At 44.2% G+C, this 25,811-nt stretch overlaps 1 protein-coding gene across 21 annotated transcripts in view; it reads right to left on the reverse strand.

The window, feature by feature from the left end:
• KIF13A (kinesin family member 13A) overlaps positions 1-25,811 on the reverse strand; it is a 190,844-nt gene that overhangs the window by 24,750 nt on the left and 140,283 nt on the right. For 19 of the 21 annotated variants that reach the window (XR_008305754.1, XR_008305753.1, XR_008305752.1 and 16 more), the window contains 6 exons: positions 25,638-25,784; positions 15,606-15,644; positions 13,916-14,015; positions 12,294-12,420; positions 10,142-10,197; positions 9,082-9,206 (listed from right to left, as the gene is read on the reverse strand). Coding sequence is in view for 15 of the 21 variants with exons in the window: in XM_053243917.1 (XP_053099892.1) it covers positions 9,082-9,206; positions 10,142-10,197; positions 12,294-12,420; positions 13,916-14,015; positions 15,606-15,644; positions 25,638-25,784 (594 nt within the window). In the remaining 6 variants the exon portion in view is untranslated. The remainder of the gene's footprint in view (positions 1-9,081; positions 9,207-10,141; positions 10,198-12,293; positions 12,421-13,915; positions 14,016-15,605; positions 15,645-25,637; positions 25,785-25,811) is intronic. The other 2 variants (XM_053243916.1, XM_053243910.1) reach the window with 1 other exon arrangement.

Here is a 25,811-nt window from a genome sequence, read left to right on the forward strand (position 1 = left end):
CCTTGGTCGCTCTAGTGGATGACCTATGCCGGGAACTAGACAGGGGGAGTGCGTCCCTGTTGGTTCTGCTGGACCTCTCGGCGGCGTTCGATACCATCGACCATAGTATCCTTCTGGGCCGCCTCTCGAGTATGGGAATCAGAGGCACTGCGTTGCAGTGGTTCTGGTCCTTTCTTGAGGGGAGGGTCCAGAAGGTGGTGCTGGGGGACTACTGCTCGGCCCCGTGGCCGTTGGCCTGTGGGGTCCCGCAGGGTTCGGTCTTGTCCCCCATGCTGTTTAACATCTACATGAAGCCGCTGGGAGAGGTCATCTGGGGATTTGGACTGAGTTGTCAGCAATATGCAGATGACACTCAGCTCTATCTCTCCTTGTCATCTGATCCTAGGGAGGCGGTGGATGTCCTGAACCGGGGGCTGGAGGCCATGATGGGTTGGATGTGGGCTAACACAAACTGAAATTGAATCCGGATAAGACGGAGGTACTGTTGGTCAGTAGGAGAGCCAATCGGGATGAGGAGATTTTACGGGTTCTGGATGGGGTTGCACTCCCCTTGAAGGAGCAAGTACGCAGCTTGGGGGTACTACTGGACCCGGCTCTGCTTTTGGAAGCTCAGGTGGAGGCGGTGGCCAGGGGTGCCTTCGCACGGCTTCGGCTGGTGCGCCAGCTGCGTCCCTTTCTCGAGAAGACAGATCTGGCCACGGTTACCCACGCCTTAGTCATGTCGCGGCTGGATTACTGTAACGCGCTCTATGTGGGGCTGCCCTTGAAGAATATCCGGAAACTGCAGCTAGTACAAAACGCGGCAGCGAGGGTTTTATCCGGAGCTGCCCGTTGGGAACATATCACCCCCATTTTGAAAGAGCTGCACTGGTTACCGGTTCGTTTCCGGGTCCAATTCAAGGTGCTGGTTTTGACCTTTAAAGCCCTAAACGGTTTGGGCCCGGGGTATTTGAGGGACCGCCTGCTCCCAAGGGTTGCTGCCCGCTTGACGAGGACATCTGAGGGGGCCCTGCTCCGGGTGCCGACAATGAGAGAGGCCCGGCTGTCGTGCACTCGGGACAGGGCCTTCTCTGTTGCTGCCCCCAGACTCTGGAATGCTCTCCCAGTGGCCATTCGTTCCTCGGACTCCATCACGGCTTTTAGAAAGCTTGTAAAGACTTGGCTTTTTACCCAGGCTTTTACATAATCGTTTTTACTGCTGCTTCTGGGTGTTTTTATTTGTTGTATTGTTTTATGCCTGTTTTTATATGTTTTTATACTTTTAGCATGATGTTTTTATTGTGTGTTTATTGTATGTTTTTAACTTTTGTAAACCGCCTTGGGGCTATCTTTTAACGAAAGGCGGTATAAAAATGCATAAATAAATAAATAATACACAGAGCTGTCAACTCGCTCACACGCTTTGCCAATGTGATTGCTACGAGGAAAGCGTGAGAAGTATAGTTGCCAGAGGTTCGAACGGTTGTTCTGTAATTGATGACAACACCAAAAACAAGCTCCACTGCTTCATTGGTTCACGTACATGTGGATACAAACTGCTGAGGCCCTTCAACAAATATTTGCATTCCAGATGGGAAAACACAGTTGACCCATCCCAACCTTTATGTCTTGCTGAAATAGCAGCCAAAGTTTGATGGAAACATTGGCCAAACCCTGCAACTTTAGTGATGTCAGGTACAAGGCAACGGAGAAAACAGATATAGCAGTCCCACACTCCAGGTGTACTGGAACACATCCCCTAGGGACCCCTGTCCTATGACCGCACGAGAACAGTAGTTGGCACTTTTTTGTTGGGACGTCTCACAAACAAGTCTACTGAGGAGACCCCCCAGTTCTCGAATACTTCCTGGAGATACGTGGTCTTTATCTCCCACTCATGCCTCTGGCTGTAATCTGTGACCCTGCTGAGGCTGTCGGCCAAGCAATTGTCCACCCCCTTTATGTGGAGTGCTATTGGATAGACAGAATGCTGTACGCACCAATTCCATATTCTTTGGGCAAGAAGACACAGGGACAGAGAGACTGTTCCTCCCTGGTGGTTGATGTAGGCAATCGCCGTCGTATTGTCCATTTGTACTTGCACGTTTGCCCCTCTGAGTGGCAGCTGGAATGCTCTCAGGGCTAGGAATACTGTCATCAAGTAGCTGATATGCTGCTGAGTTTGGGATTGCATCCCTGCACCCCCCAACCCGTCAATGATGCATCCGTCGTCACCCAATGGGTGGGGGCTAATGGTGCGAACAGAGCATCTTGTGTCAGATTGCGCTCCTCCATCCACCAGCACAAACTGTTTAAAACTACCTGTGGCATGGTCAAGCGCATGTTCTGACTGTCTACATTGGGGCGAAAGCTGCGGAGGTACCAATGTTGTAGCGTGCGCATGTGTAGTCACGTATACTGAACAGCTATGGTACAGGAGGCCATTAGGCCTAGCAGTTTCTGAACCTGCACTGCAGGTTGCCTCGCAATGTCCACAAATGGTTGAATGAGCGAGTGTATCTAGCAAATGCATTCTAGTGGCAAATACGCCCATTTCTCCTAGTCTAGCACTGTCTAGCACTGCACCAATGAAGTTTATTTGTTTCATTAGGGTGAGATTCAATTTTTTCCAGTTGATGTTGATCCCAAGGTTTCCTAACAGGTGGACGGCCCATTGAATCTGTTGGTTCAAGAGTTCCTTGCTGTGACTGACCAGGAGCCAATCGTCTAAGTATGGACAGACCATCATCCCTTGCGTCCTCAGGTAGGCTACTACCACCACCACAACCTTGGTAAAGACTCTCGGCGCCATTGACAGGCCAAACGGGAGAACCATGTATTCGTATATTTGACTTCCCACCGTGAACCTGAGATATTTGCGATGGTTCTCCTGGATGCCTACATGGAAGTAGGCATCCCTCAGATCTAATGTTGCTGCCCATGTCCCCTGGACCAAGAAGGGCAGGATAGACTGTAGTGTCATCATTCTGAATTTCCTGGTCAAAATGTAACAGTTGAGACCCCTTAGGTCCATAATAGCCCGGATTCCGCCATCTCTCTTCGGAATCTGGAAATACTGGGAGTAATAACCCGATAGTCTGTTCCACCCACACCTGCGGAAGACATGTTCCCCCTACCCACACAGGCAGAAGCACCACCTCAGCTTCAACCACCAGCCATGTAAGCACCACAGCTCCAGCCGCCAGCCAGACAACCTCATGGCTGGTGGTTGAAGCTGAGGTGGTGCTTCTGCCTGTAACTGAAGAACAGGCCCCTGTGGCTGTACCATTGGTTGTGGAGCAGGGGGTACCTGCAGAGATTTCCAACCCAGGTAATCAGCATAGTCTCCTGGCAATGTATGGCAGAATCCGCAGGGGTGGGTTGGTTGCACTGAAGGCACACTCTGATGTGCCTTCTAAATGCTGTGGCACACTCTGAAGTTTTAAATGCTGTATCGATGTTGAAGGTTGTCCTGTAGAATGCAACAATGTTGAAGCAGGCACACGTATCTCCAATGTCTGCCGTAAAGGTGAATAGGAAGGGGTCCTGGGCAGTCGAACGGGTTCATCTTCATCACGGTCATCATCGAGCCCTGTGCTCAGGAACCCACGGAAAGCAGACAACGACCGAGTACTCGAAGCTGAGTCTAACAGGTCATGTAACTCCATACAACCCCCTCCATCTTGCGTTTCCAAGCCTGGTGTCCTAGGCATCGAGGGGGATTAAAATGGGGTCCGTGCTGGAGACAGCAGATGAAGGACCCTTCCCGCAGCTGCAGTCAAAATTGGTGCTGACGTTGATGTCTATGGGCTGCTATGAGCTAGGGCCAGTTCTGTCGTTGTCAACGTTGATGTCGATGTCAATGGAAGCTGAACCATCGATATCATGGACGATGTTGAGTTTGGAAGATGAGCCGTCGATGTTGTGGTCGATGTCGAGGATGTGCAATGGACTTGCGCAGCCAACAGCAGGCATGAGTCTGGTATCGTTCTCAATATCAAGATGGGAAGCTGTCCCGCCGATGTCTAAGCAGATTCGTCCGAGTCGCCCTCAAAAGCCTGTGCAGATACAGGGGAGGGGGTATGATGCGCCTTTAGTACTGGTGCTTCCAAACCCTTGGCATTTCCTTTTGGCTGGCGTTCACGATCTCTGTGTTTCTCCTTTTTATATACGTCCTTGGGTTTCTTAAAAACACCCTGTGTTCTTCGTTGCGCCTGTCAATGCGGTTTTAGACTGATTTCCTGCAGTTCTGCGGACATTTGACTCCGTCCCTGCAGTCAGGGAGCCCGAAGTGCTCAATGTCAACCAGGCGTTCCATATCGATGGGGAGTCTGGTGAAACACTTGGCCAAGATGTAGGCGGACGGAGTGCCTCATCATATAAAGCTGCCCGAAGGCGCAGTGCTCTATCCTGCTGCCTTGTTTGTTCTGAGAAAGAGCAACAAACTTTACACGTTGCAGTATTGTGCTCTTCTCCTAGACACAATAAACAAGTGTCGTGGTAATCTGTCGATGGAAGTTTGGCGCGGCATTTAACACATCTTTTAAAGGTTTTTTTCACCTCCAATGCCTGATAGCCGGCTAACAAAGGTAAATGATCCTTCACCAAATCAGTTAGTCCGTCACGCAAATTCAGTCCAATATCCGTTCAAAGGTCAAGTAACAAAGACTAACGATTTTCACCAATTTAGTTCCGTAAAGAGTAAATTGTAAACCAGTCCAAATCCTAGTTCAAATCCAAGTGGTCCGTGTATTATTCCAAATCCGAGGAGCAACAGCTAAGAAGTGTGATCGCTAAGGCGGTCAAAAAGAAATTGTAGGAGAGACGCCTCAACCACCACTCTTAACGAACTCGGCACTGCACGTGCAGGCGGGGCGGGGCGTCAAGAGGAGCTACTCAATCAGTCCATGAGGTCCCTGCGCAGGCGCAGAACCCAATCCTTATGATTACAATGGATCACAATCCAGATCCTCAAGTACTGCTGCATATTGCAATGAATCACATCCATGTCCAGAGATGGTTGCCTTGCAAGGCAATAACATTTTCCCTAAGCCAACTCTTTAATGGCACATAGACTTGGAATCTTTCCACTTCCGATCCAGTCATCCAGAATTCTGGTGTGTCTTGTTCTCCTTTTCTCAAGCAACTCTCTTACTAAAACTCATGTGAATGGGATGGGGTGGGGGAGAGAGATCTTCTCTTTAGCTTCAATATTACAGACATAAGAGTTTTCAGAGACTGTGCAGTTTGGCCTCTCCCAGAGAGAGCAAAGAATAATATTCCTCCTTCTGAAACTGACTTCGCTGATAAGGCCCCCATGGCAACAAACTCAGACTTCATTTAACATCCTCTCCAAACTTCAACAGATTAACCCTTTACAGCCTGAAGAGAGTGAAATCCAACAATCCATAGATTCAGATTTTGCTGAATTGATGATGCAACTTGCTGTTCGAAAGAAAGAACAGCCACCACTAGCCCACCTCTCCACTTTTCTGACTTTACCTCCGGTTCAGACAGTGACAGCAAAATGCTGTCACTGAGGCCTCCTCCCCAGCGCCTCCCAACACAATGAGTGAGTTTTTTCCTGAGCTTGCCCAACCTCCATCTTCTACCCCTCTATGGAAGCCTTCCTCTGACAATGAAGAACCCCAGGCAAGCCACATAATTACAGCAACTTTAGAGAAAGGGGTGTCCACTCCCCCTGCTGTACCCCAAGAGCCCCAACCACTATCTGCAAGCCCTGGGGATCTAGGAATTGGGGAAGTGCCTCCACCACCACTCCCCCAACCACTAGATACAGACATAGCAGCCCAAAAGATGAGGCCCTTGTATCATCTGCACAACCCCAAGAGCTGCAACCACCACTCAAAACTCTAGAGGATCTGCTGAAGCCACCTACACCCTTGCATAGAAACAATGCTACCCCAGAGGAAGGGGATCACACATCGATTCACTGCCCCAGCAGCAACAGTAGCTACACAACCCCCAGGGATACTGCCTCGTTTGCCATGGTCCTGCAATGTTGTTTGCCAATGATTCCCATTTTGACAACATCACTGCAATAATCTCCCCAGTCTGCCTGACCGAGTTGGGGGAGCTGCCGACTTCCTTTGTGGAGCCTGCATGCTCAGAGGGAGGTTTGGTGGCCCCTGAGGCGAGAGCACAAGAACATGCATGTGCTTCACCACTCCCATTTTTACAAGAGCCACAGTCACTCAGTGTCCCTCTTAGAATGCAGTTGGACTCAATTGCCTCAGAACCCAAACACATGAATACTCCCGGAGACCCTGGCACCATGCACACTCCCCCCACCTTGACCCAGGATACCCCACTGGCAACTCCCACACTGGCTTGAGCCCATAGCACTACACTCTGACACCCAAGAGACCAGCATAAAGTTTCCCTTCCATCCTGGAATGTGGTAGGCTGGCATGCAGCTGCAGAGATGTTTCCTTCACCAACTACATCTCCCAGAACAACATCATAATGGCACAGGAAACCTGGACAACTGAGGATCTCACACTTAATGGATTCTTCTCTTACTCAGAAGACCAGGAATAGAAACTGGTGCAGGATGGGGCAGACCCCAAAGGAAGACTGTGGATACTAATCTCTACTACTTTGCATACAACATCAGCAAGACTCTGCCCATACAAGCATTACGCTATGGCAGTGCCAATTCATTTCAGACACTGATCCCTCCTACTAATTAACATTTACTTTCCCCCACGGTGTCAGAAACTCCAGGTCAGAAATCTATGGGCTGAACTGGAAAACTGCCTTACAGACCTTCTCACCCTCTCAAGCTCGCAGAAAGACATCTCTACTCTGCTCTATGTAGATGATGCAGCAATTCCCTCTAGGACCCCCATAAGTCTCAGAAGAGCTCCGAGGGCCCTTGCCCAGTACAGCAAGGAAGACCAGTAGTAAACAATTATCACAAAACCAAAATCATGACCTTCACTAAGAGACCCAAGACACACTCCTAGCATATAAATGGGCACAAAATCAAGCAGGTCTCATGCTTTAAACACCAGGGGGTGAGCTTCTACGCCTCTGGCATGAGAAAAGCTCAGGGCCCCCAGGCTGCCCAAAACACATGCACCACTGCTACCCTAAAATTATTCCGATCAAGAGGAGGTCACTACATACCTGCAGCCCTTAAACTGTTTCAAGCCAAGCCGCTGGCACTGCACTCTAGGGTGCCCAAACAGGCCCCTTCTACAACTTTGCCCCACTGGAGCTAGTCAAGTCCAAATTCCTAATAACAGTTTTCCAAGTACCATGGTGTGTCTCTAATGCTAGCCTAGAGGCAGGTCTGGTGAAAGTGGAGGCCAGAGTTTGAATGGCCAAACTCAACTACTGGTTCACACACACTACAGGACAACTACCAGTCCATCTGGAAATGGACACTTCTTACAAAAATGTTATCCTTGGGGCGCTCCCCTCCTACTTTCCATGGGCCACAAACAGGCAAACACACTCTAATGGACATAGACATAACAGACATAGAGTACCAAATCAATTTATGCGGGTTCCCAAACTTCCTCATCAATAAGACACAGCACATCTCATGCTGTATACCTCACACAGCTGGAAGCCCCCAAATACATAAGGCTTTCACCCTAGCCCGCTATGGTGTCCTTCCTTCAACTATGCTAGAAGGTAGATAAAGGAAGATACCCCCCTTCCCAGAACGCCCTGTGATTCTGGGTAAATTTAAACAACAGAGCATGTCCTCCTCCTTATTTGTCCATTCTACAGACACATTGGTAATGCCCTATTAATCAAGTCCCCAGGTCCTCAAGCCAATTCTACATCTCTCTCGTGCTCTCTGACTCCAACCCAGTTATCATCCATAATGTTGCCAAGTTCTGCACAGCAGTGTGTAAAATTTGTCAGGTCCTGGTAGAAAGAACTATGCAGGCCCAACACAACACATGGTCACACAGCTTAGTTTTAAGTCCCATAGCATTTTATAGTTTTACAGATTGATTTTAAGATTTCAACCACTTAAAGCTTTTATACATTCTCATCAATTTTACACTAATTTTGCCGGTTCTAACTTCAGTTTCAAGACGGCTCACCACAGTTTAACAGTAGCTGTATCACCTCTCTACTCTCACAGTACCAGGCATAACCTGTTTTAATGCTGTTTAATGTAACCTACTTTATGCTGGTCAAAGTTTGTAATAAACACTGATTTATTGATAGCTACACACTTGCAAATTTATTAGTCCCTAATGATAATATTCTCTGCATTGGATACAATGTATTTTACATTCAAATGGGTATCATGATTTATTAGGAGGCGAGGCTGGATGGCTTTAAGAGGGGTTTGGATAACTTCATGGAGGAGAGGTCTATCAACGGCTACTAGTTGGAGGGCTATAGGCCACCTCCAGCTTCAAAGGCAGGGTGCCTCTGAGTACCAGTTGCAGGGCAGTAACAGCAGGAGAGAGGGCATGCCCTCAACTCCTGCTGTAGGCTTCCAGCAGCATCTGGTGGGCCACTGTGTGAAACAGGATGCTGGACTAGATGGTCCTTGGGCCTGATCCAGTAGGGCTGTTCTTATGGCTCTTTACAGAACCTCTGTATGATGAAATGAGTTATCACATCTTTTTACTCGAGAGTCAAAGTCTTTTGAACAAATTTAAATGTAACTTGTAAAGAAAGATGCTAGTGGCTTGGTTTCCTGGAAAAGGTGGGTACTGATACACCAGAGGCAGTAAGACAACAGACAAACAAGTGGAAAATACAACAGAAGGGCCAAAGACTGGAAGCTGAGAGGAAGCTATTGCTGTCAGATTTATTAAGAACAACTCTTTAAATTTTTATTCATGGAAAGAATCTCTCAACCACACATAGAAAGGATCTAATCAAAGAGCATTTTGTTAAGGTGTTATTCTGATACAAAGCAGAATTTACACGCTTTTTCAATAAAAACAAAGGTGGACAGGGTAAATGCTAATGCTTGAGATTTGAAAGATGAAACATAGCATTAAATGTGTTAAATATTAATAACAGAACCATCAGTGAAAAACACAGCAGAAATATAAAAAGCAAAAATCAATCATCCAAGACAGTTTGCTAGTCATTTACCTCATCCTTACTGTGTTTTATGATCGGCAAATAAAAGAACTGACTTCCATGTTCCTTTGGTAGAATTGAATTCACTCCTGATGCATGTGGACCTATAAGCTGTTCATTGGCACTGAGATCATCAGCTAACAAGTGAAGAAATCAGATTGATTTATAATATAAGTTGTAACTCAAATAGTTCCATCTGCCCCAATATTCAATATAATAAACTTATATTCTAATCTTAAACACATTACAAAGAAATGTTTCAGATGGACTCATCTGAATATCACAGACCTGGATATCAAAGACCTATCTCAGTTGTCATATTAAAAGCATACTCTTATACATGTTTACTCAGAAGTAAGTCCCACTGTGTTCAATGGTGCTTACTTCCTAGTAAGTGTGTTTAGGATTGCTGCCTGTTGATGTGTACAAATACAATAAACTATTCAACACATGCAATCATAAATATAAATTGTTCCAAGCCTGAAGATGTTGAAAGAATGTGGCTGATGTACTGTGCGAAGTTCCATGCATGTTGCAATGGAATATGTGTGCAGTTGCACAAGAGGGTTCTTTGTGCAAATGCAAAAATTGTGCACACACAGTTGTGTGATGGATGGCCATTATTTGCCATGACCATCCATACTGCACCTCCACTCATACGATGTTTACATTTGCACAAAAAACACTCTTGCACAACTGCGCACACATTTTGTTGCAATGCACATGGAACTTTGCACGTACTGTCACCCAGTGTTTTTCCACATTATGGTTTTCCACTGTCCAAGAGCCGAGTTTGCATTTCTCTATAATATTTTCTATATCTTCTAGGAACACTATTTTAACTGGGACTTGTAAGTACTTAAATTGTGCTAACTTGTGAGCCAATTTTACAATTCTGCTTCTCTGAAAGTTGGATGTTCTAGGACAAGAGCAAAAGTGGGGGGGAAAGCTAAAAGATCTAAAAGTCTCTTTAGAATGGAGAGCCCAATTCAAAAACTTATTTATTTTCTATGCAACAGTAAAACAGCAATATGAAACTCTAACCCCCACCCTTAAGCAAGCTGTGGCTTACCATTCAAATCAAGGAAAAGTACAGGTATGTGTGTTTCCATTCCAGATGGTGGGATCCTAACAGTGACAAAGCATCTCAATTAACACAGTATGGCATACATACATTGATAGAGAAACACAACTTTTCAGACACAGTAGCCTAAATCCAAACCATTAATTTTTATTTATTTATTTATTTAACATATTTGTATACCACCCAAAATGCAAGCCTCTGGGTGGTTTACAACAAAACAATACAAACAAGTAAAAGTTAAAACATACCGTGAATGTTTCCACACACAGAGACAGCAGACGAGACTTTCAGGGAACCCCCTTCTCTCTCTGCAGCCATTTGTGCCTCCTAAAAAGGATGTCCCTGAGGGTTCTGCAACCCTCATGGACATATTTTTGAGAGGCACAGGTGGCTGCACAGAGATAGCAAAAGAAAAAGACTATAAATTACCCCTCCCCTCCATGAGGGCTCAAAAGTATTCCTGGCATGCAACTCTTAGTTTAAAAGCCAGCCAATAATTCAAAGTGGCATCAACGTTAGAAATAAATACAATTGAAATGTATAAAGCATAGCATACATTAACTAGCAGCATATACCATGCTAAAAATAAATAAATAAATAAATAATCGAATCAAATAAATAAATAAATAAATAAATAAATAAATAGATTATTTTTGTGCAATGTTGCATATTCCAATTTATGATAGGAATTGTAACTTCAAAACCTCAGTGCCTGGAAAACTAAAATATGAACTGAACATTAAGCCAAAAACCATGACAGTGGTTTTCAAAAAAAATTCATTCATGAAGATCCATAGTTTGTACTGCAACATCACTATAACAACTATCCTTTTCTTGGGACACACTACTATTACTACAGAATTTATATACTGCTTTTCAACACAAGTTCCCAAAGCAGTTTACATAGAGAAATAAGAATAAATAAATAAAGATGGCTCCCTATCCCCAAAGGGCTTGCAATCTAAAAGAAACATAAGATAGACACCAGCGAAAGCCACTAGAGGGATGCTGTAGTTGGACAGGGTTGGAAATGGCCAGTTGCTCTTCCCTTGCTCAATAAAGATAATCGCCACTATGGATAAGATGGCCTTTGGATTCACTCACTTTCTTTACTTCTCAGGAAACAGGATGTGTATTCAGCACTCTATAAGATCTGTACATACTGGCCACCATCCTGTCTAATGAACGTACGTGTAAGGAGGGCTCTGCCAGGAGCCCATGCACAATTCAGTGACAGGTTTCTGATCTTATAGAGTGTTTCTGGAGCATGAGCACTGTTCACAAGTCTTAGCCTTTGACCCTTTGACATCTCAGCATGTGCAGAGGATTGGACGAGTTGCTGCAGACTCACTGTGTCTCAACAGGAAAACAAAAATAAAATACTAGAAAAGGGAAATAGGTGGCTTTAGATGCACCACTCCTGTCAACAGAAAATCTTGCTACCAAATTCCTCTCTCCTCCCATAACATTTTCCAAGAGTGAATACCTAATTTCTTGTACACTATTTTTCTAGGACTATGGCTTCACTTATGAGGAATGTCTTATTTTTGTTACATGCAAAGTACAACACACATCAATCTCTCTCCATTAAACATAAAAAATGCTATATGCTGCTGCCTGAAATTTCAAAACCAATTGTCACCCTATAATCAATGTACTAGGCAGCCTTGGTTTGGATTCTCAATACAATACCCTCAAATAAATATTTACATTAAATAAATCCAACCAGATTTTCCTAACACTTTTAAAAGTTATTCTTGAATGAGGAAATTCAGCAACAGTTTCTTTCATAGAGGATACTATACCTAACTATCCTGTGAAAACACCCAAGAAAAAATATTAAGAAATCTGTAATTATCCCAGTATACAAAAGTTATCGACCTATTCTCCACTATAACATAACATGTTACACTTTTGAGAAATTCCAACTAGAGATTTTTTTGTGGTTTAATTGTGATTTTTCTACACCCTGAGGGATCTACTGCAGTATGTGGCATAATATACATTTTAAATTAAAAACACCTCCTTGCATTGCAGTAAGTTATCTTTTCTTCAAATCCTTACTAGATATCTCTAGTGGATATCCACTAGAAGTTATTTTGCAAGTTAACTATTATGCATGGTATTTCTCTCCACCTACCAATTTGCAGGAGCACCTGGGATCCCACTGTCTGGTGCTGGGACTAGCACAGCATTTCTTTCTTCTGTTAGTCCCACCCATTGTTCTACAAGCCGCGCTTCTCTTTCTGTTTCATCTTCTGTTTTCTCTATAATGTGAGAATGGGACGGGGAGAAATAAAGAGCATATTAGAAGCCTGACTTTTGTTCAGGATAAGAAAATGGAAGTCTGTCTTTAGATTACAATAACTGCAGATCATCTCTAACGAAGCCAATGATAACTCTGTCACTGCTGGTAGGTTTTCGATATTCACTTTGTAAAGTGTTGGTCATTATGTTCATCCAACACGCCCCACCCCCACCCAATGGACTAGGCAGTATTACTTTTCCATGGGATCACTCTCAGCAGAGAAGAGTTCAGATCCTACTGATGGCAACTGATCTTTAAAGGTAGGCTGCCACCAGTTGAAGACTGGCCCACAGTAGGGATGTGCATGAACCAGTTTGGAGGCCCTTTTACAGACCTCTGAACCAGTCTGAAGGTCTGGTGGTTCGTAGTGTTCCAAGGTGCGGGGAGGGGGATAGCTTTAAGGACTGGGGAGGATGCTCTTAAAACACCCCCCCGCCCCGTGTTTCCCCTGCCAGTGCTGTGTCTGAAAATGGTCCCACGGGGTGGCAGTGTACCTCCTTGCCACCCAGTGTATGTCGGACTGGAAGTGCTCGGTGCGCACATTTCCCTCTCGTTTCAGGGATAACACGGCCGGGGTGGGTGGGTACGGAGGAGAGCACCCTCCCTCCCACCTTCTGACCGGCAGGCACTGGTTACGTGCACACCACTAGCCAGACTTAGACATGGCACGAACAAACCCGGAGACTGTCCAGCTTGAGAACTCCTGACACTGCACTGCCTATAAAGTCTACAAAGCCCAATTTTAGACAAACAGTATAGTTTAAAAGTAGACAATAGCATAGAATACCACAATGACTGGACACAGCATGCGAGCAAGAGTTTTGCAAGTACTCCTCTACAATCTATTTTATAATCAGACTGAAACCACTTCTAAGTATGCGAGTGGTCTTTTAAATTTTTTTTGCAAACAATATTAAATTGGGGAAATGCAGAAAGAGGATTAAAGAACTATACACAACTAAGAAAGAAAATACAAACAAAAACTAACACTAAGTTTTATCTTAGTTAGCAATTAAGCAGGCCTTCGGCTGAGCATCTTGGCTGAAGGAGTATTAGTCCTTACAGCATTCCCCTGTGGATATCAGCTTTGAGGATGGAGATTGGTGATAACTTACTTGGGCTGAGTTCAAATATTTTATAGGAACTGAAGCAGGGTAGGTTTCCCACTTTTCCAGGGACGGTCATGCCCTAAATCCAATGAGAAGGCTCATCACATCTCCAATGTGGCCTATGCCTCTTGCCAACCTGACTTTAGGGTTCTCTCTCCAAACTTAAGGTTCTCCCACCTACTTGGGTTTTGACTTACATTACTTACAGGTGTATCTGGACTGAACTGATTCTCCTTTGTGAAAAAAAAGGATTAAGGTTGAACCTGGATAGCTGAGTACACTAAATTACAAAGTGTGAGAAATGTAAGTCCCTGTACAAGAAACTAAACCACAAGGAGTACAAACCTTGTTTATTGCTGATTTTTTTAATCTGCTCATCTAAGTATTCTCTACGTTTTATAAGTGCTTCAGACCATTTTTCTCTCACACAATTTAAGTCTTCCTCCTATTGAAAAGAGAGAAAATTTTTCTGAACATACAACATACCCTAAACGATCCAAAACATTTAATTATTGCAAGGTTCAGTTTTGATTAGAGAGGTTATTGAATAGTTTTGATTAATGTTACAGAAACATAAATTTTTCATTTACATTAGAGGGATTAAACAGTGCATCACCCAAGAAGATAAGCTCTCCCAACTTGCAAGTAGCGAAAAGGATAAAAAGCTTGAATTGCAGCTGGTGTGCTGTAATTTGAACTGTGCCTATATCTGGTGCACATACGTGATTTAGATCTAAGCAGAAAAATAATGCAGTGGCCAACCAACTATTTAGTTGCATATGGAACTGAAGAAGATTATAGGCGTATCATCAACTTAAATACATTTAAACCGCATAAATTCCATCACTAGTAGGGGCTACCAGAGCAACAAAATAATCCCCATGCAAACATAAACCCATCATGCAATCATGCTTTCTGACAGAAAAATTGATCCATTCTTCATAACACATTATCAGGAAGCACTATGAACAGCTTGAAGCAAGTTAGTAGCTCATGTGACAGCAGCAGATGCGTATGTTTAAACCTGGATCTACCCATGTTACACTAAAAGCAGGGAATGCTAAACCCTCCCATTGCCTGCAGTTTACACACAATCTACCCCAACACCACTTTTCCCTCAGCCAGACTTAATAGCAGAAATGTCCCCATCTGAAAGAAGAGAGCTCTGGGAGAAGTTTTGGTAAGTGGTGGGTAGGAGAAGGTTCAGCCCATTTACTCTTTAAATTGGAGCCTTAGCACTCACTTTCTACACAAATGGGGCAGATCCAGGGTTAAAGTACATAAACCTGCTGCCATGTATAGTCTGAGCCTTAGGTTTCCGCAAAAACTGCATTACTCACTAGGCTATTTGAATAGATACCCAAATATATACGTATGCTAGTTTTGTTGCTACTTAAAAATTAAATAACCTTCAAGCTGGGGAGCCTTAATATTTAATTCTGAAATTTATTAAGACTATTGTCATTAGAGCAACAAAATTTACAGATGATTTTATCAAAGAATTTATTTCACTTTGTTTTTGCAAAAAAACCCACTGTTATTTAATGAAATCTATAGTAAGTTCTGAAGGCTGAATAATTCATTTTACATCTAATAGTTCACATCAACTGACTTAATTTTGCTTTAAAGTTTAACTGTACATGAAATTGTGTGTGCATTCATATTCCTTTTTAGAGAATATTGTTTGTATTAATGATGAACAAATATTTATTTTAAAAAACAATTTCACATAAGGTACAGGTATCTGTATGAAAATAAAGCTCCTAGCTTTCTGTCTGAATCCTTTCACCCCATAACTCATGTCTATAGGTATCTATGGCACAGCTGATAGGGATGCCACATGAAAGAGCAGAGTGCACAATCAAATTAAACTGAAACAGCTTGTTCTGTAATCAATAGTATCCATTTAATGCAGAGAGTATTTCAAAGCTACTTTTGCATGTGCTAATGCTCTTCTAGAGACCCTTTGGGGTTGATGACTATTAGCATTAGCTGTGCCCCATGCCACGTGATTTGACAGCAACAGCAGCAATACCTGATAACTATCCATATCACCACCATCATCATCTCCTCTCTGGTAGAAAAAAATAAGCTTTGTAAAACACAAAGATCATGCATTTTACTTGCTAAGACAAACCAAATAAGAGCACACACAAATGTAACAGGAACACACATTAGAATAAAAACCAGAACATCCAACATACTTAATCCAAGTTTATATGTTACCACCAGAATGGCAAAGAGAACAGACAGGTGCCTCTCCTCTTTAACACACACTGCAAAGGACACAAGAGCCAGGGTTCCCATTCCAATGTCTGACCATGTAGAGGCCTCACTCATGCAGTTAGTTTCCTTTATTTTTAAGGCAGAGAACATCTGCAAATGGGGCCTCTCTGCAACTGAGTGTTAGAAAGAGCCCCCAGTTCACACTTCGATGTACATGACAGAGAGTGACCCACACACCACTCTGTCACTGATAATGTATGAACTGGGGCTTAATCATCATGCTGTCAATCTACAGATCCTTGTTTTTAGTTGGTGGGTTGTATGCATGGATCTGCCAAATACATGCACTGATCACATTGAGGTAGAGGGTGGTCTTCTATAAGTCTCTCAAAACATTTCATCAAAGTTATAAAAATTATCTGCACTAACCATCTCTTAGGGAAAGTGCACTTGAAATTATATATATAGCCCAAGATTCTAGGGGTGTTTACCCCCCATCCATCCAGCAAAGTGATATTTGCCAGATCAGAGTGCATTATTAATCTATGATTTACTATTCTCTAGTCTGGCGTATGGTTGAAGAAAGGTGAATAAAAAGGTACTAAGGTAGGCGTAAATTGGGTATAAAGCTAGACTATAAAATAGCCAACATCCAGATCAAAGTTGTACTGGCTGGAAAACATTTTCCATTGTGCAAGAAAGAAAGAGAAATTTCTGGCAGTTTACATACCTGCTTCTTTCTACAGATGCCAGAGCCACCCCGCAATTTCCCCCCCCTTTTTTTCTTTTCTTTTTTAAAATTTTGTCAATTTTATTAAAACATAAAGCAGAAAAAAATACAGTATTATAATATTTCTTTAAGCAAGTACTAAAAAGAAAACATTCTAAATATATTAACAGTTCTAAGAAAGCTTGGCAGCAACAATCAACATTTTATTACACCTGATCAGCACTTGGTTGCATAAAGGTGGATACATAAAGCTTCACAAATCAAATCCAGACAATGGGAACAAATGATGTTACCCCCAATTTTTCACCGAGTGTCCCCCAAGTGCACAGGAAAGCAGGGGTCAGCAAAAATCACCCCTCTCTCACTGTGCAATGGCAAATGCTCTTCTGCCAGTGTGACATTAGTTTGGATATTAACCAGTAAGTCACAGATCAGTCTTGGGCTGTGAAGAAAAAACATTGCTTACCTGCAACTTTTGATCTTTTGGTGGTCTGGTATCATTCACAACATGGGGCTCTGTGCCTGCGCAGGAGTCTGCGCGGAAGGATTATGAAGCTCCACCCTTCACACGCAGAGTGCACTCAGTACTTTTGGCGCCAGAGCACTCTGTTCCTGGACAGCTGCTATGTAAACTGGAGTTCTTTTATGACAAAACAGGTAAGTTTGGAAAGTACATCCATTAGACAGGGAGGCTGGGTTGGTGTTGTGAAAGATACCAGGATCACCAAAAGATTATTATTATTATTATTATTTTATTATTATATTTACATTTATACCCCGCTCTTCCTCCAAGGAGCCCAGAGCAGTGTACTACATATTTAAGTTTCTCCTCACAACAACCCTGTGATATAGGTGATTGGCTCAGAGTCACCCAGCAAGTACCATGGCTGAATGGGGATTTGAACTCGGGTCTCCCTGGTCCTAGTCCAACACTCTAACCACTACAACACGCTGGCAAAAGATCAAAGGTTACAGGTAAGCAACCTGTTTCTCTTTGTGGTGGTCCAGTATCCTTCACAATGAATGTAGGCAATTAGAGAGCTCCCATAGAAGAAGGTGGGTCCAAGGATGCCAAATTAAAGGACCTTCTTTAGCACTTCATGCATAAAACCAGGCTCAGCTACTGAGCAGATGCCTAAGGTGCAATGTTTGTATAGTCCAATGGTCCAAGGTCAGTGGACCATATAGTGGCTTTGCGAATATCAGATAAGTTAAAGCCAGACAGGTGAGGAGGCCATGGCTCTGGTAGAATGGGCATTGATGGTGCAAGGGGGTGTAACCCCTTGCTTCTCATGGCAAGTGTAGATAAGTTGGACCAATCATTCAGATAGTCTTTGTCTACAGGCTGTCCTTTGTGAGCATGTTTAAGAAGTTAACAAAAATCTCTTGGATTTTCTAAAGTCTTCAGTCCCGTCCACGTAAAATAGTAGCGCCCTGTGATCATCTAGGGAATGTAGGGAGCGTTCAAGGGGTGAAACAAGGTTCATTAAAAAAGGTTGGCAATATAATGACCTGGTTAATGTGGAAGTCAGAGACTACCTTGGGTAGAAAAGCGGGGTCAATGTTCATGACTACTTTGTTGGGATAGAAAAGGGAGAAAGGCACTCCGACGCTTACGGCAATCAGTTTGCTAACCCTTCTGGCGGTGGTGATAGTGATAAGGAATGCCATTTTCAGAGTAAGTAATTTAACAGGTACCGAGGACAGGGGACTAGGGAGCGGCTCCAAGGCTCAACTGGTTTCCTCACCAGCAGGAAAAGGTTATTTAGACCCTTAAGAAACCTCTTACAATCAGGGTGGGAGAAAAGGGTCTTAGAACCCCAGCCTGTATGCATTGCAGATAGAGCCGGCAAATGGACTTTAAAAGAAAGGCTAGAATATTTTAGGGAGGCAAGGTAGAGGAGGACTTGATATACAGATGCTGTAGATGGGTCAAATCCCTTTGACTTTGCATAAATTATAAATTGTTTCCATTTGCAGCTATAATTGCATCTAGTGGAGGACTTTCATTAATGAAGAAGGATGTTCTCTAGAAGTTCAGCCTCTATACAGTCATATTCAGGGTCCAGAGGCTGTGGTGAAGTACCCTGCCGCTATTTTGGTGTAGGAGATCGGGGTGTTGGTGGAGAAGATGGTGGAACCCCTGAGACAGTCACAAGAGGAGAGGGAACCAAGGCTGTCTCGGCCGCCATGATGTGAGTAGGATGGCTTTGTTTTGTGGAATAGCATTTTGCTCAAGTCCTTAGGACAGAGAAGTGTGAGAAGAGGTAGAATAGTTGGTTCTCCCAAGGGATCTAAAAGGCACCTCCCACAGACCTTTCCCCACTGCTGCCCTCGAGCAGAAAAGTTGACATTTTTTGTTGTGTTGCAAATAGGTCCACTTGAGGAGTACCCCACTGTTGGAAAAGAATGGTGAGGATGTCTTTGTTTAGTTTCCATTCATGTTGACAGGCTGCATTCATCTCTCTGCTGAGATTGTCAGGATATTGTTGGCACCCAGGATATTGCCGACACCCTTTATATGGAGATCCAGGGAGTGGATCCTATAGTGAATGCCTCAGTCCCAACGTTGAATGGCAAGACTGCAGAGGAATTTTGAGACTGTGCCCCACTGGTGGTTGATATACACGATTGCTGTGATATTGTCTAGGGGCAGTTGAATCATTTTGCTGGATGGAAGTGGGAGAAAATACTTCAGGGCCAAGAGGACCACAAGAAGTTCTAAACAATTTATATGTACGAGCATCTGTTGGAGGTTCCACAAGCCTTGTGCATGAAAGCCCACATGGTGAGCACCCCAGCCCTTTAGGGAAGCATCCATTGTTAAAGTTATAGCCGGTGTGGGAGGATGGAACAATGTTGAAGTTTGTTGGCAGAGTAAACCAGAGAAGAGAGTCCAGTACAGTTTGAGGTACTACAAGCCGCATTTGTTGGTTGTCCATGTTTAGCTTGAAGCTGGAGAGGAACCAGAGTTAGAGATGCTGCATGTGCAGTCTCAAGTAACTGACAGTTGACGAGCAGGATGCCATTAGGCCCAGGAGACATAGGATGGTTTGAGCTTCTTGGGTTGGATTGGATCTGATACAATGAATGAGATTTGTGACTGAGAGTCGCCTCTCTTCTGGGAGGAATGCACATTTCACATCCATGTTGAGTATTGCTCCTTTGTAAGGAAGAGACTTCTGGGGCAGTAAACTGAACTTGTCACAATTTATTAGGATACCCAGGTTTTCTAGGAGATCAGATAGATTTGTTCGGTCTATGTGTCCTTGTCCATCAAGGTGATCAGCCAATTGTCCAATTATGGAAATATCGAGACTCCCTGTGTCCTGAGATGGGCAATGATAGTGCTTGCACATTTCGTGTAGAAGCATAAAGCCGTGGAGAGACCAAAGGGAGAACTGTATATTGGCAAATCTGATCCCCTACAGTGAATCAGAGATATTTTCTGTGTTGAGGATGTATTGTCACATGACAGTAGGTATTTTTGAGATCCTGAGTGGCAAGAGCCAGTGTGGTGTAGTGGTCAGAGTGCTGGACTAGGACCGGGGAGACCCGAGTTCAAATCCCCATTCAGCCATGATACTTGCTGGGTGACTCTGGGCCAGTCACTTCTCTTTCAGCCTAACCAACTTCACAGAGTGGTTGTGAAGAGAAACCTAAGTGTGCTGTACACCGCTCTGGGCTCCTTGGAGGAAGAGCAGGAGATAATTTTTTGTTTTGTTTTAAAGGCCACTCTCCCCCAGCCAGTAAGGGAAGTAGTTGTGTAGTGACCAGGCTCCCCTCCCTATAAAGAGTTAAACGGAAGTAAACTCTTCTCTTGAGTGACAAGCTGGTGAACTCCAGGGCAGCCAATCAGTACCCTAGGTGGATGGGACCTAGAGAACTGTTGCCAGGAAGGAGGGAGTTCTTTGTGAGGAGAAGCTAGGCTGGAGGTGCACAGGAGGACATGTGGCCATGGAGGTTGGCTGTAGGAGGATAACTGTAAAGCCTGGGAAGACAGGATTACAGGAGGCTTGAAGTCTCATCAGGAATTGGTGAGTTCAACGAAAAGGGACGTTCAGTCTAGGGAAAATTTGTTTAGTCAGACTTTGCATTAGAGATGTTATATTTCTTTGGGGGGTGTGCTCTGCATATTCTGGATACTGTTCTATTACAGTTTACCTGCAACATAATTGAAATAAGAAACACTAGCCTACGCTCAATATCCATAGGGTGTTGCAAAAGCCTCTTTAAACATTTAAGTGTGCATTAAGACAACCTATTCTTGTAATCTTACTAAGTATTCTTAACTGTATCTAAAAGCTGAGAAAGCCTCAGACAGAAGCAGTCTGTAGTAATTGAATAAAACTTTGTTTTAAAGTTCTTTTCTTTTTACAAGCCTCTCCAAGTTGGTTTTTAACTCAGGAAAAGGGGGGTGGGCGAAGGGGGATTTATCTGGTGCAAACACGTCCTCAAATATTTAGCAGCTATCCGTTTTCTCATCAGGTGTAGGCTTGCATGTGAAAGATTTTTGTACTTGTCCAAGAGCAAAAGTAAGAGTTTTTTCTGGGTTATCCCAACCCAAGCCCAGAGTGTTTCTGTAGACAAAAGGGGTTGTGGTGGCAGCATTTTGAACCTACCGATAATACAGAATAGTTTTAGGAGAAGCCTAGCCAGGCAGTTCAGCAGCGATGATACAGCATTTCTTTTCCTCGCATGAGTTTGTTCTGAGACAAAGGCTTTAATCTGCTACAAGCTGTTGTAAAGTCAGCATCCAAAATTTTCTCATATGGATGTAATTATTTAGGGAGTGCAAATCTAGGATAGGACACAGCCCTCCAGATCTCTTCGGGACCTGGAAGTATCGGGAATAGAACTCTGCCCATTTGGTCTTTAGAGAAACAGACTTTATAGCCCCTTTGGATAAGAGTGCTTGTACCTCCGCTAATACAGGAGCTGCGGGGAGGGGGGTTGTTTTATCTCCAGGAAGCGGGGAGGAGTACAAGAAACTCTATGGTGTAGCCAGTGGAGATGATACTTAGCACCCAGGTGTCAGATGTGATATGATGCCAGGGTGCTAGGTAAAGGGCGAGCCGGATACACGTAGGAGAGGTTCCAATGGGCAAGGTGATGGAGAAGTCAAAGGCTCAGTTTAGATTAAGCCTGACCTCTCACATTTGGGTGTTTGTCAGGACCCGTGGTTGGGACTGGGAAATTAGTGTTTCAAATATGTAATTTGTTAAAATAAACAATATATTTATGACCCTTTTATTTATTTGAAACCTTTTGGTTCTTTATTATGCTGCATCGACCAAATTAAATCCTATTTGGGGTTTTTAACACTAACTTTGCTAGTGTGCCCGAGTGGTAACATGGGGAAAATGAATAGGAGACAGTTGAAACACTTGTACAATTCTAAACCAAGTAAAATAACTTCATTCTTGTACAATAGCTTCAGTGGTTTATTATTCACTACAATGTAGGGCCAAATATATAATGGTTTCTGAGACAAAGGAACCTTAGAACTAGCAACATCTTATATTTGGTACTTATATACTTATAGGAAACTTTACTGGTATACAACCCTCCTGGCTAGATATCCTGTATAATCAACCATACACACCCAGCATGTAGTCAAGCTTGCTCTACAGAGGTCATGCCTGGTGTGTAAAACCTATCCACCAACTGTGTTCCCTCCAACAGGGATTCCCAGATGTTGTTGACTAGAACTCCCATAATCCCCAAGCAAAAGGCATTGCAGCTGGGGATTCTAGGAGCTGAAAACCTGAAATAATATGTGATATGAGGAAAATGCTAAAGATTCTCTCTCTCTCCCTCTCCCTCTCTAACACACACACACCTCCAATACTGCAGGATATCCCAGCCACTGGTGCGCCTCTTTCAACCTCCCCATGTGCCAGCTGAGAAGTAAGGAGAGTGGACATTTAGATGTTAAACCTCTCCACCCATCAGCGGATGGGAGGGAAGGTTTCAAGTTTAAATGGTCACTCTCCCCGCTTCCCAACTGTTGCAGAGAGGCTGAAAGAGACCAAGTATGACTGGGAAAGTTTAGTTATCTCGGAGGTAAAACACCATGAATAGGCTAAACTACCCCCACAACAACAAAATTGGTAGACAGGTGGTCCATAAGGGAAACTGCGGATATTGAATCAGTGAATATGGAGGGCCGTGTGTGTGTGTGTGTGTACACACACCCACACACACCCACACCCCCCCTAGGCATTATGCAGAACAAAAGATATGGTTCCTGAGCAGCCAGCATATTAGAGGGCAATGGGAGAATACAAGGAATTAGCTTTTAAACAATTTATTTGTTGCATCTGTATACCGCCTTTCTGGCTCGACTAAGGCACCCAAAGTCATTTACAATATTAAAAACAAACAAGTTACATAACATTTACAACAGGCAGTGTTGTCTCAGACCATTGGTGGTCTTTTCATGAGCTGAGGACAAAAGCTCCCTAGCCTGGGTGCCTCATTTTTCATACATCTCAGGGCACACCATTCTTTAAGTACCCCTGGGAAGATGGGGTGGAACTGTGCCAACAGTCTTCACAGGCCACTGCTGGTCTCTATGGGAGTCAATGTTACATGCTCCCATGGCCCTGACGTCTCCTTTCTAGTTTGCCGTGGAATACGAAATTTAAGACTAGAGCAGGGGTTCTCAACCTTGGGTCCCGAGATGTTGGACTACAACTCCCATCATCCCTGCTGCTGGCCATTGCGGCTGAGGATGATGAGAGTTGTTTTCCAACATCTGGGGACCCAAGGACTACAGATATTTCAAAGTAGTTTTTGTTTAAACGGTCAAGTAACATGTATGCTTTATAGTTTTATTATTATATTAAACATTAGTATCATATAATTGGATTCTTGTTGGTATTGGGGTAGATGGTTTAATCCAAATAAGGTTTTTGTATTTTTGCTTATGTCAGTAAATACACACACCAACAGTGTAATCCTATGCATTTTTACTTGGGAGTAGTCCCACCGTCTTCAATGGAGTTTACTCACCAGTTAAGTTTGTTTAGGATTGCAGCTCAAATCAAGTGAGAAGGCAATAGGTGAAATAGTAGAGAAGTTGGTCTCAGTTGTACAAACCTCCTTTTTTTCAAGTCCATGGAGATTTTAAAAAATTAAAAGTTCAGGATCAACACTTATTAGTCTTTCAGAAACTTGATTCTGATTAGGGAAGAAATTTCAGATGGCAGTACTTTCCAAGACTTTATTGTTTAAATATCATATTGGTTCCATGTAGTGAATCTAATTCTGTTAAATAAACTTCTGTCTGTAACTGGGATTTTTATTTTATGTGATCACCCAGCAGAGAGAGAGAGAGAGAGAGAGACAGAGAGAGAGAGAGAATGTGTGCGCGCGCATACAACTTCACAATGTTTGGACCAATATGAATCAAATTGGGTACAGTTGTAGGGACACTCAGTGGTGTAGTTTTGTGATGTCGTCATCTACCACAATTCAAGATGGTGGATGCATAAACGTTTGAGGAACAAGTGGGCTCAACAATGTAGTTTTAAATACCATCCACCCCAATTAAAGATGGTGGACATGTGAATGTTTGAGGCTGAAGTGGCCTAACTTGTGAGGATAGTAATTATAAATTAAGATTATAGTGAAAGGTAAGTAGGCAGATTAGTTCTTACCAGAAGAACTTGTTGATATGCCTCTGACACATTAATGAAAGTGTGGGATATAAATTCCTTTAAAATTAACAGAGATAATCCTCTCTAATAAAACGCTTGGTGTCCGTCCGTGGACGGACACCAAGCGTGCGTTCGTGCCTCGACTGTTCTGAGCGTGCGCGGAGCGCACGCTCAGAACAGTCCAAGGGAGACACGACCGCCAGCACCCGGCGGCCATCTTGGGCGGCCAGAAGTGGCCGCCCGAAGAAGCCGGATAAGCGGCGGCGGGGGACACTGGCCGAGGCGGTGGCAAAGCCGCCGCCTCGGCCAGAGGATGCGGCGCGGCCAAGGCGGCGGCGGAGCCATGGCCGCGCCACTGAAGCCGGGCGGGGGGAGGAGGCGGCGGGGGAAGCCAGCCGAGGTGGCAGCCGAGCCGCCGCCGAGGCCTGGCGCCGCCGCCGCAGCCGGGCGGCTTGGGGCCCTTGCCTGGCCGGGGAGACCGGCCGCGGCATAGAGGCTGGCGGCGCCGCCGCCACAGCCTATATCCATCTTCCCGCCCTCCCAGCTGCCCGACTTACCCTTCCCCGCACCCCCCCCAAAGGAATAAGGGCCTCCGCGGCCGCCAGAACTGCCCTCCCGCCCTCCCAGCTGCCCGAGCCCTACTCACCCGAGTCAGCCCGCAAGAGCCGGGCGAAGTGCAAGCGTGTTTTCAAAAGGTCCAGAGAGGAGCTCGCAAACAGAGCTCCTCTCTGTGCTAAGTCTCTTCCCGAACGAAGAGACTTAGCACAGAGAGGAGCTCTGTTTGCGAGCTCCTCTCTGGACCTTTTGAAAACACGCTTGCACTTCGCCCGGCTCTTGCGGGCTGACTCGGGTGAGTAGGGCTCGGGCAGCTGGGAGGGCAGTTCTGGCGGCCGCGGAGGCCCTTATTCCTTTGGGGGGGGGTGCGGGGAAGGGTAAGTCGGGCAGCTGGGAGGGCGGGAGGACGGTTATCGGCCCCTTCCCTTCCTAGCGCCCGTTATTCAACGGGCTAAAATTTACTTGTGATATTAATAATATCTATAGAGAAGATAAATACCATCATAAAATTTATTTTAACTTATATCAAGATTTATAGACCTGACAGTCTAACATTGAGTTGAATCCTAAGGTTTCCTTCCTCTGGAGGAAGCAACTTTAGGATACATTCTACTTTGATTTCCGAGGCTGGAGACAGACCCTACTAATTTCCTCAGAGAACTGGAAGAAGTTTGAAAGGGGAATTGTTGCATGTGATGTATACACTGATCCCAAAGTCAGCTCTGGTAAACAGGTGTTGCACATTTTTGTATTGCTTCTTTTGATTCCAATTAATTAGGAGAAAACATAATAAAACAGGCACTCTACAGATGGTATGGCAAGATGAGTCAAACATACAAACCAAAAACAATTCTACCCCACAATATACCTTAAGGTCACTTAATCCTCCTACCTGATAACTGTCCAAACCCCGCTGCAGTTTGGTTGATCTGGCACTCACACAGCCAATAGAGACAGACAGAATGGCTTCCACTATAAGTGGCAATGTTCCTGAATGCTGCACTGGTGTGACAGTCACCTGAACTCTACGAGAATGGCCCTAGTCATATAATGAGAACAAAAATTA

The sequence above is a fragment of the Hemicordylus capensis genome, chromosome 4 (genome assembly GCF_027244095.1).
Source record: "Hemicordylus capensis ecotype Gifberg chromosome 4, rHemCap1.1.pri, whole genome shotgun sequence".
In the NCBI taxonomy this organism is placed as follows: domain Eukaryota; kingdom Metazoa; phylum Chordata; class Lepidosauria; order Squamata; family Cordylidae; genus Hemicordylus; species Hemicordylus capensis.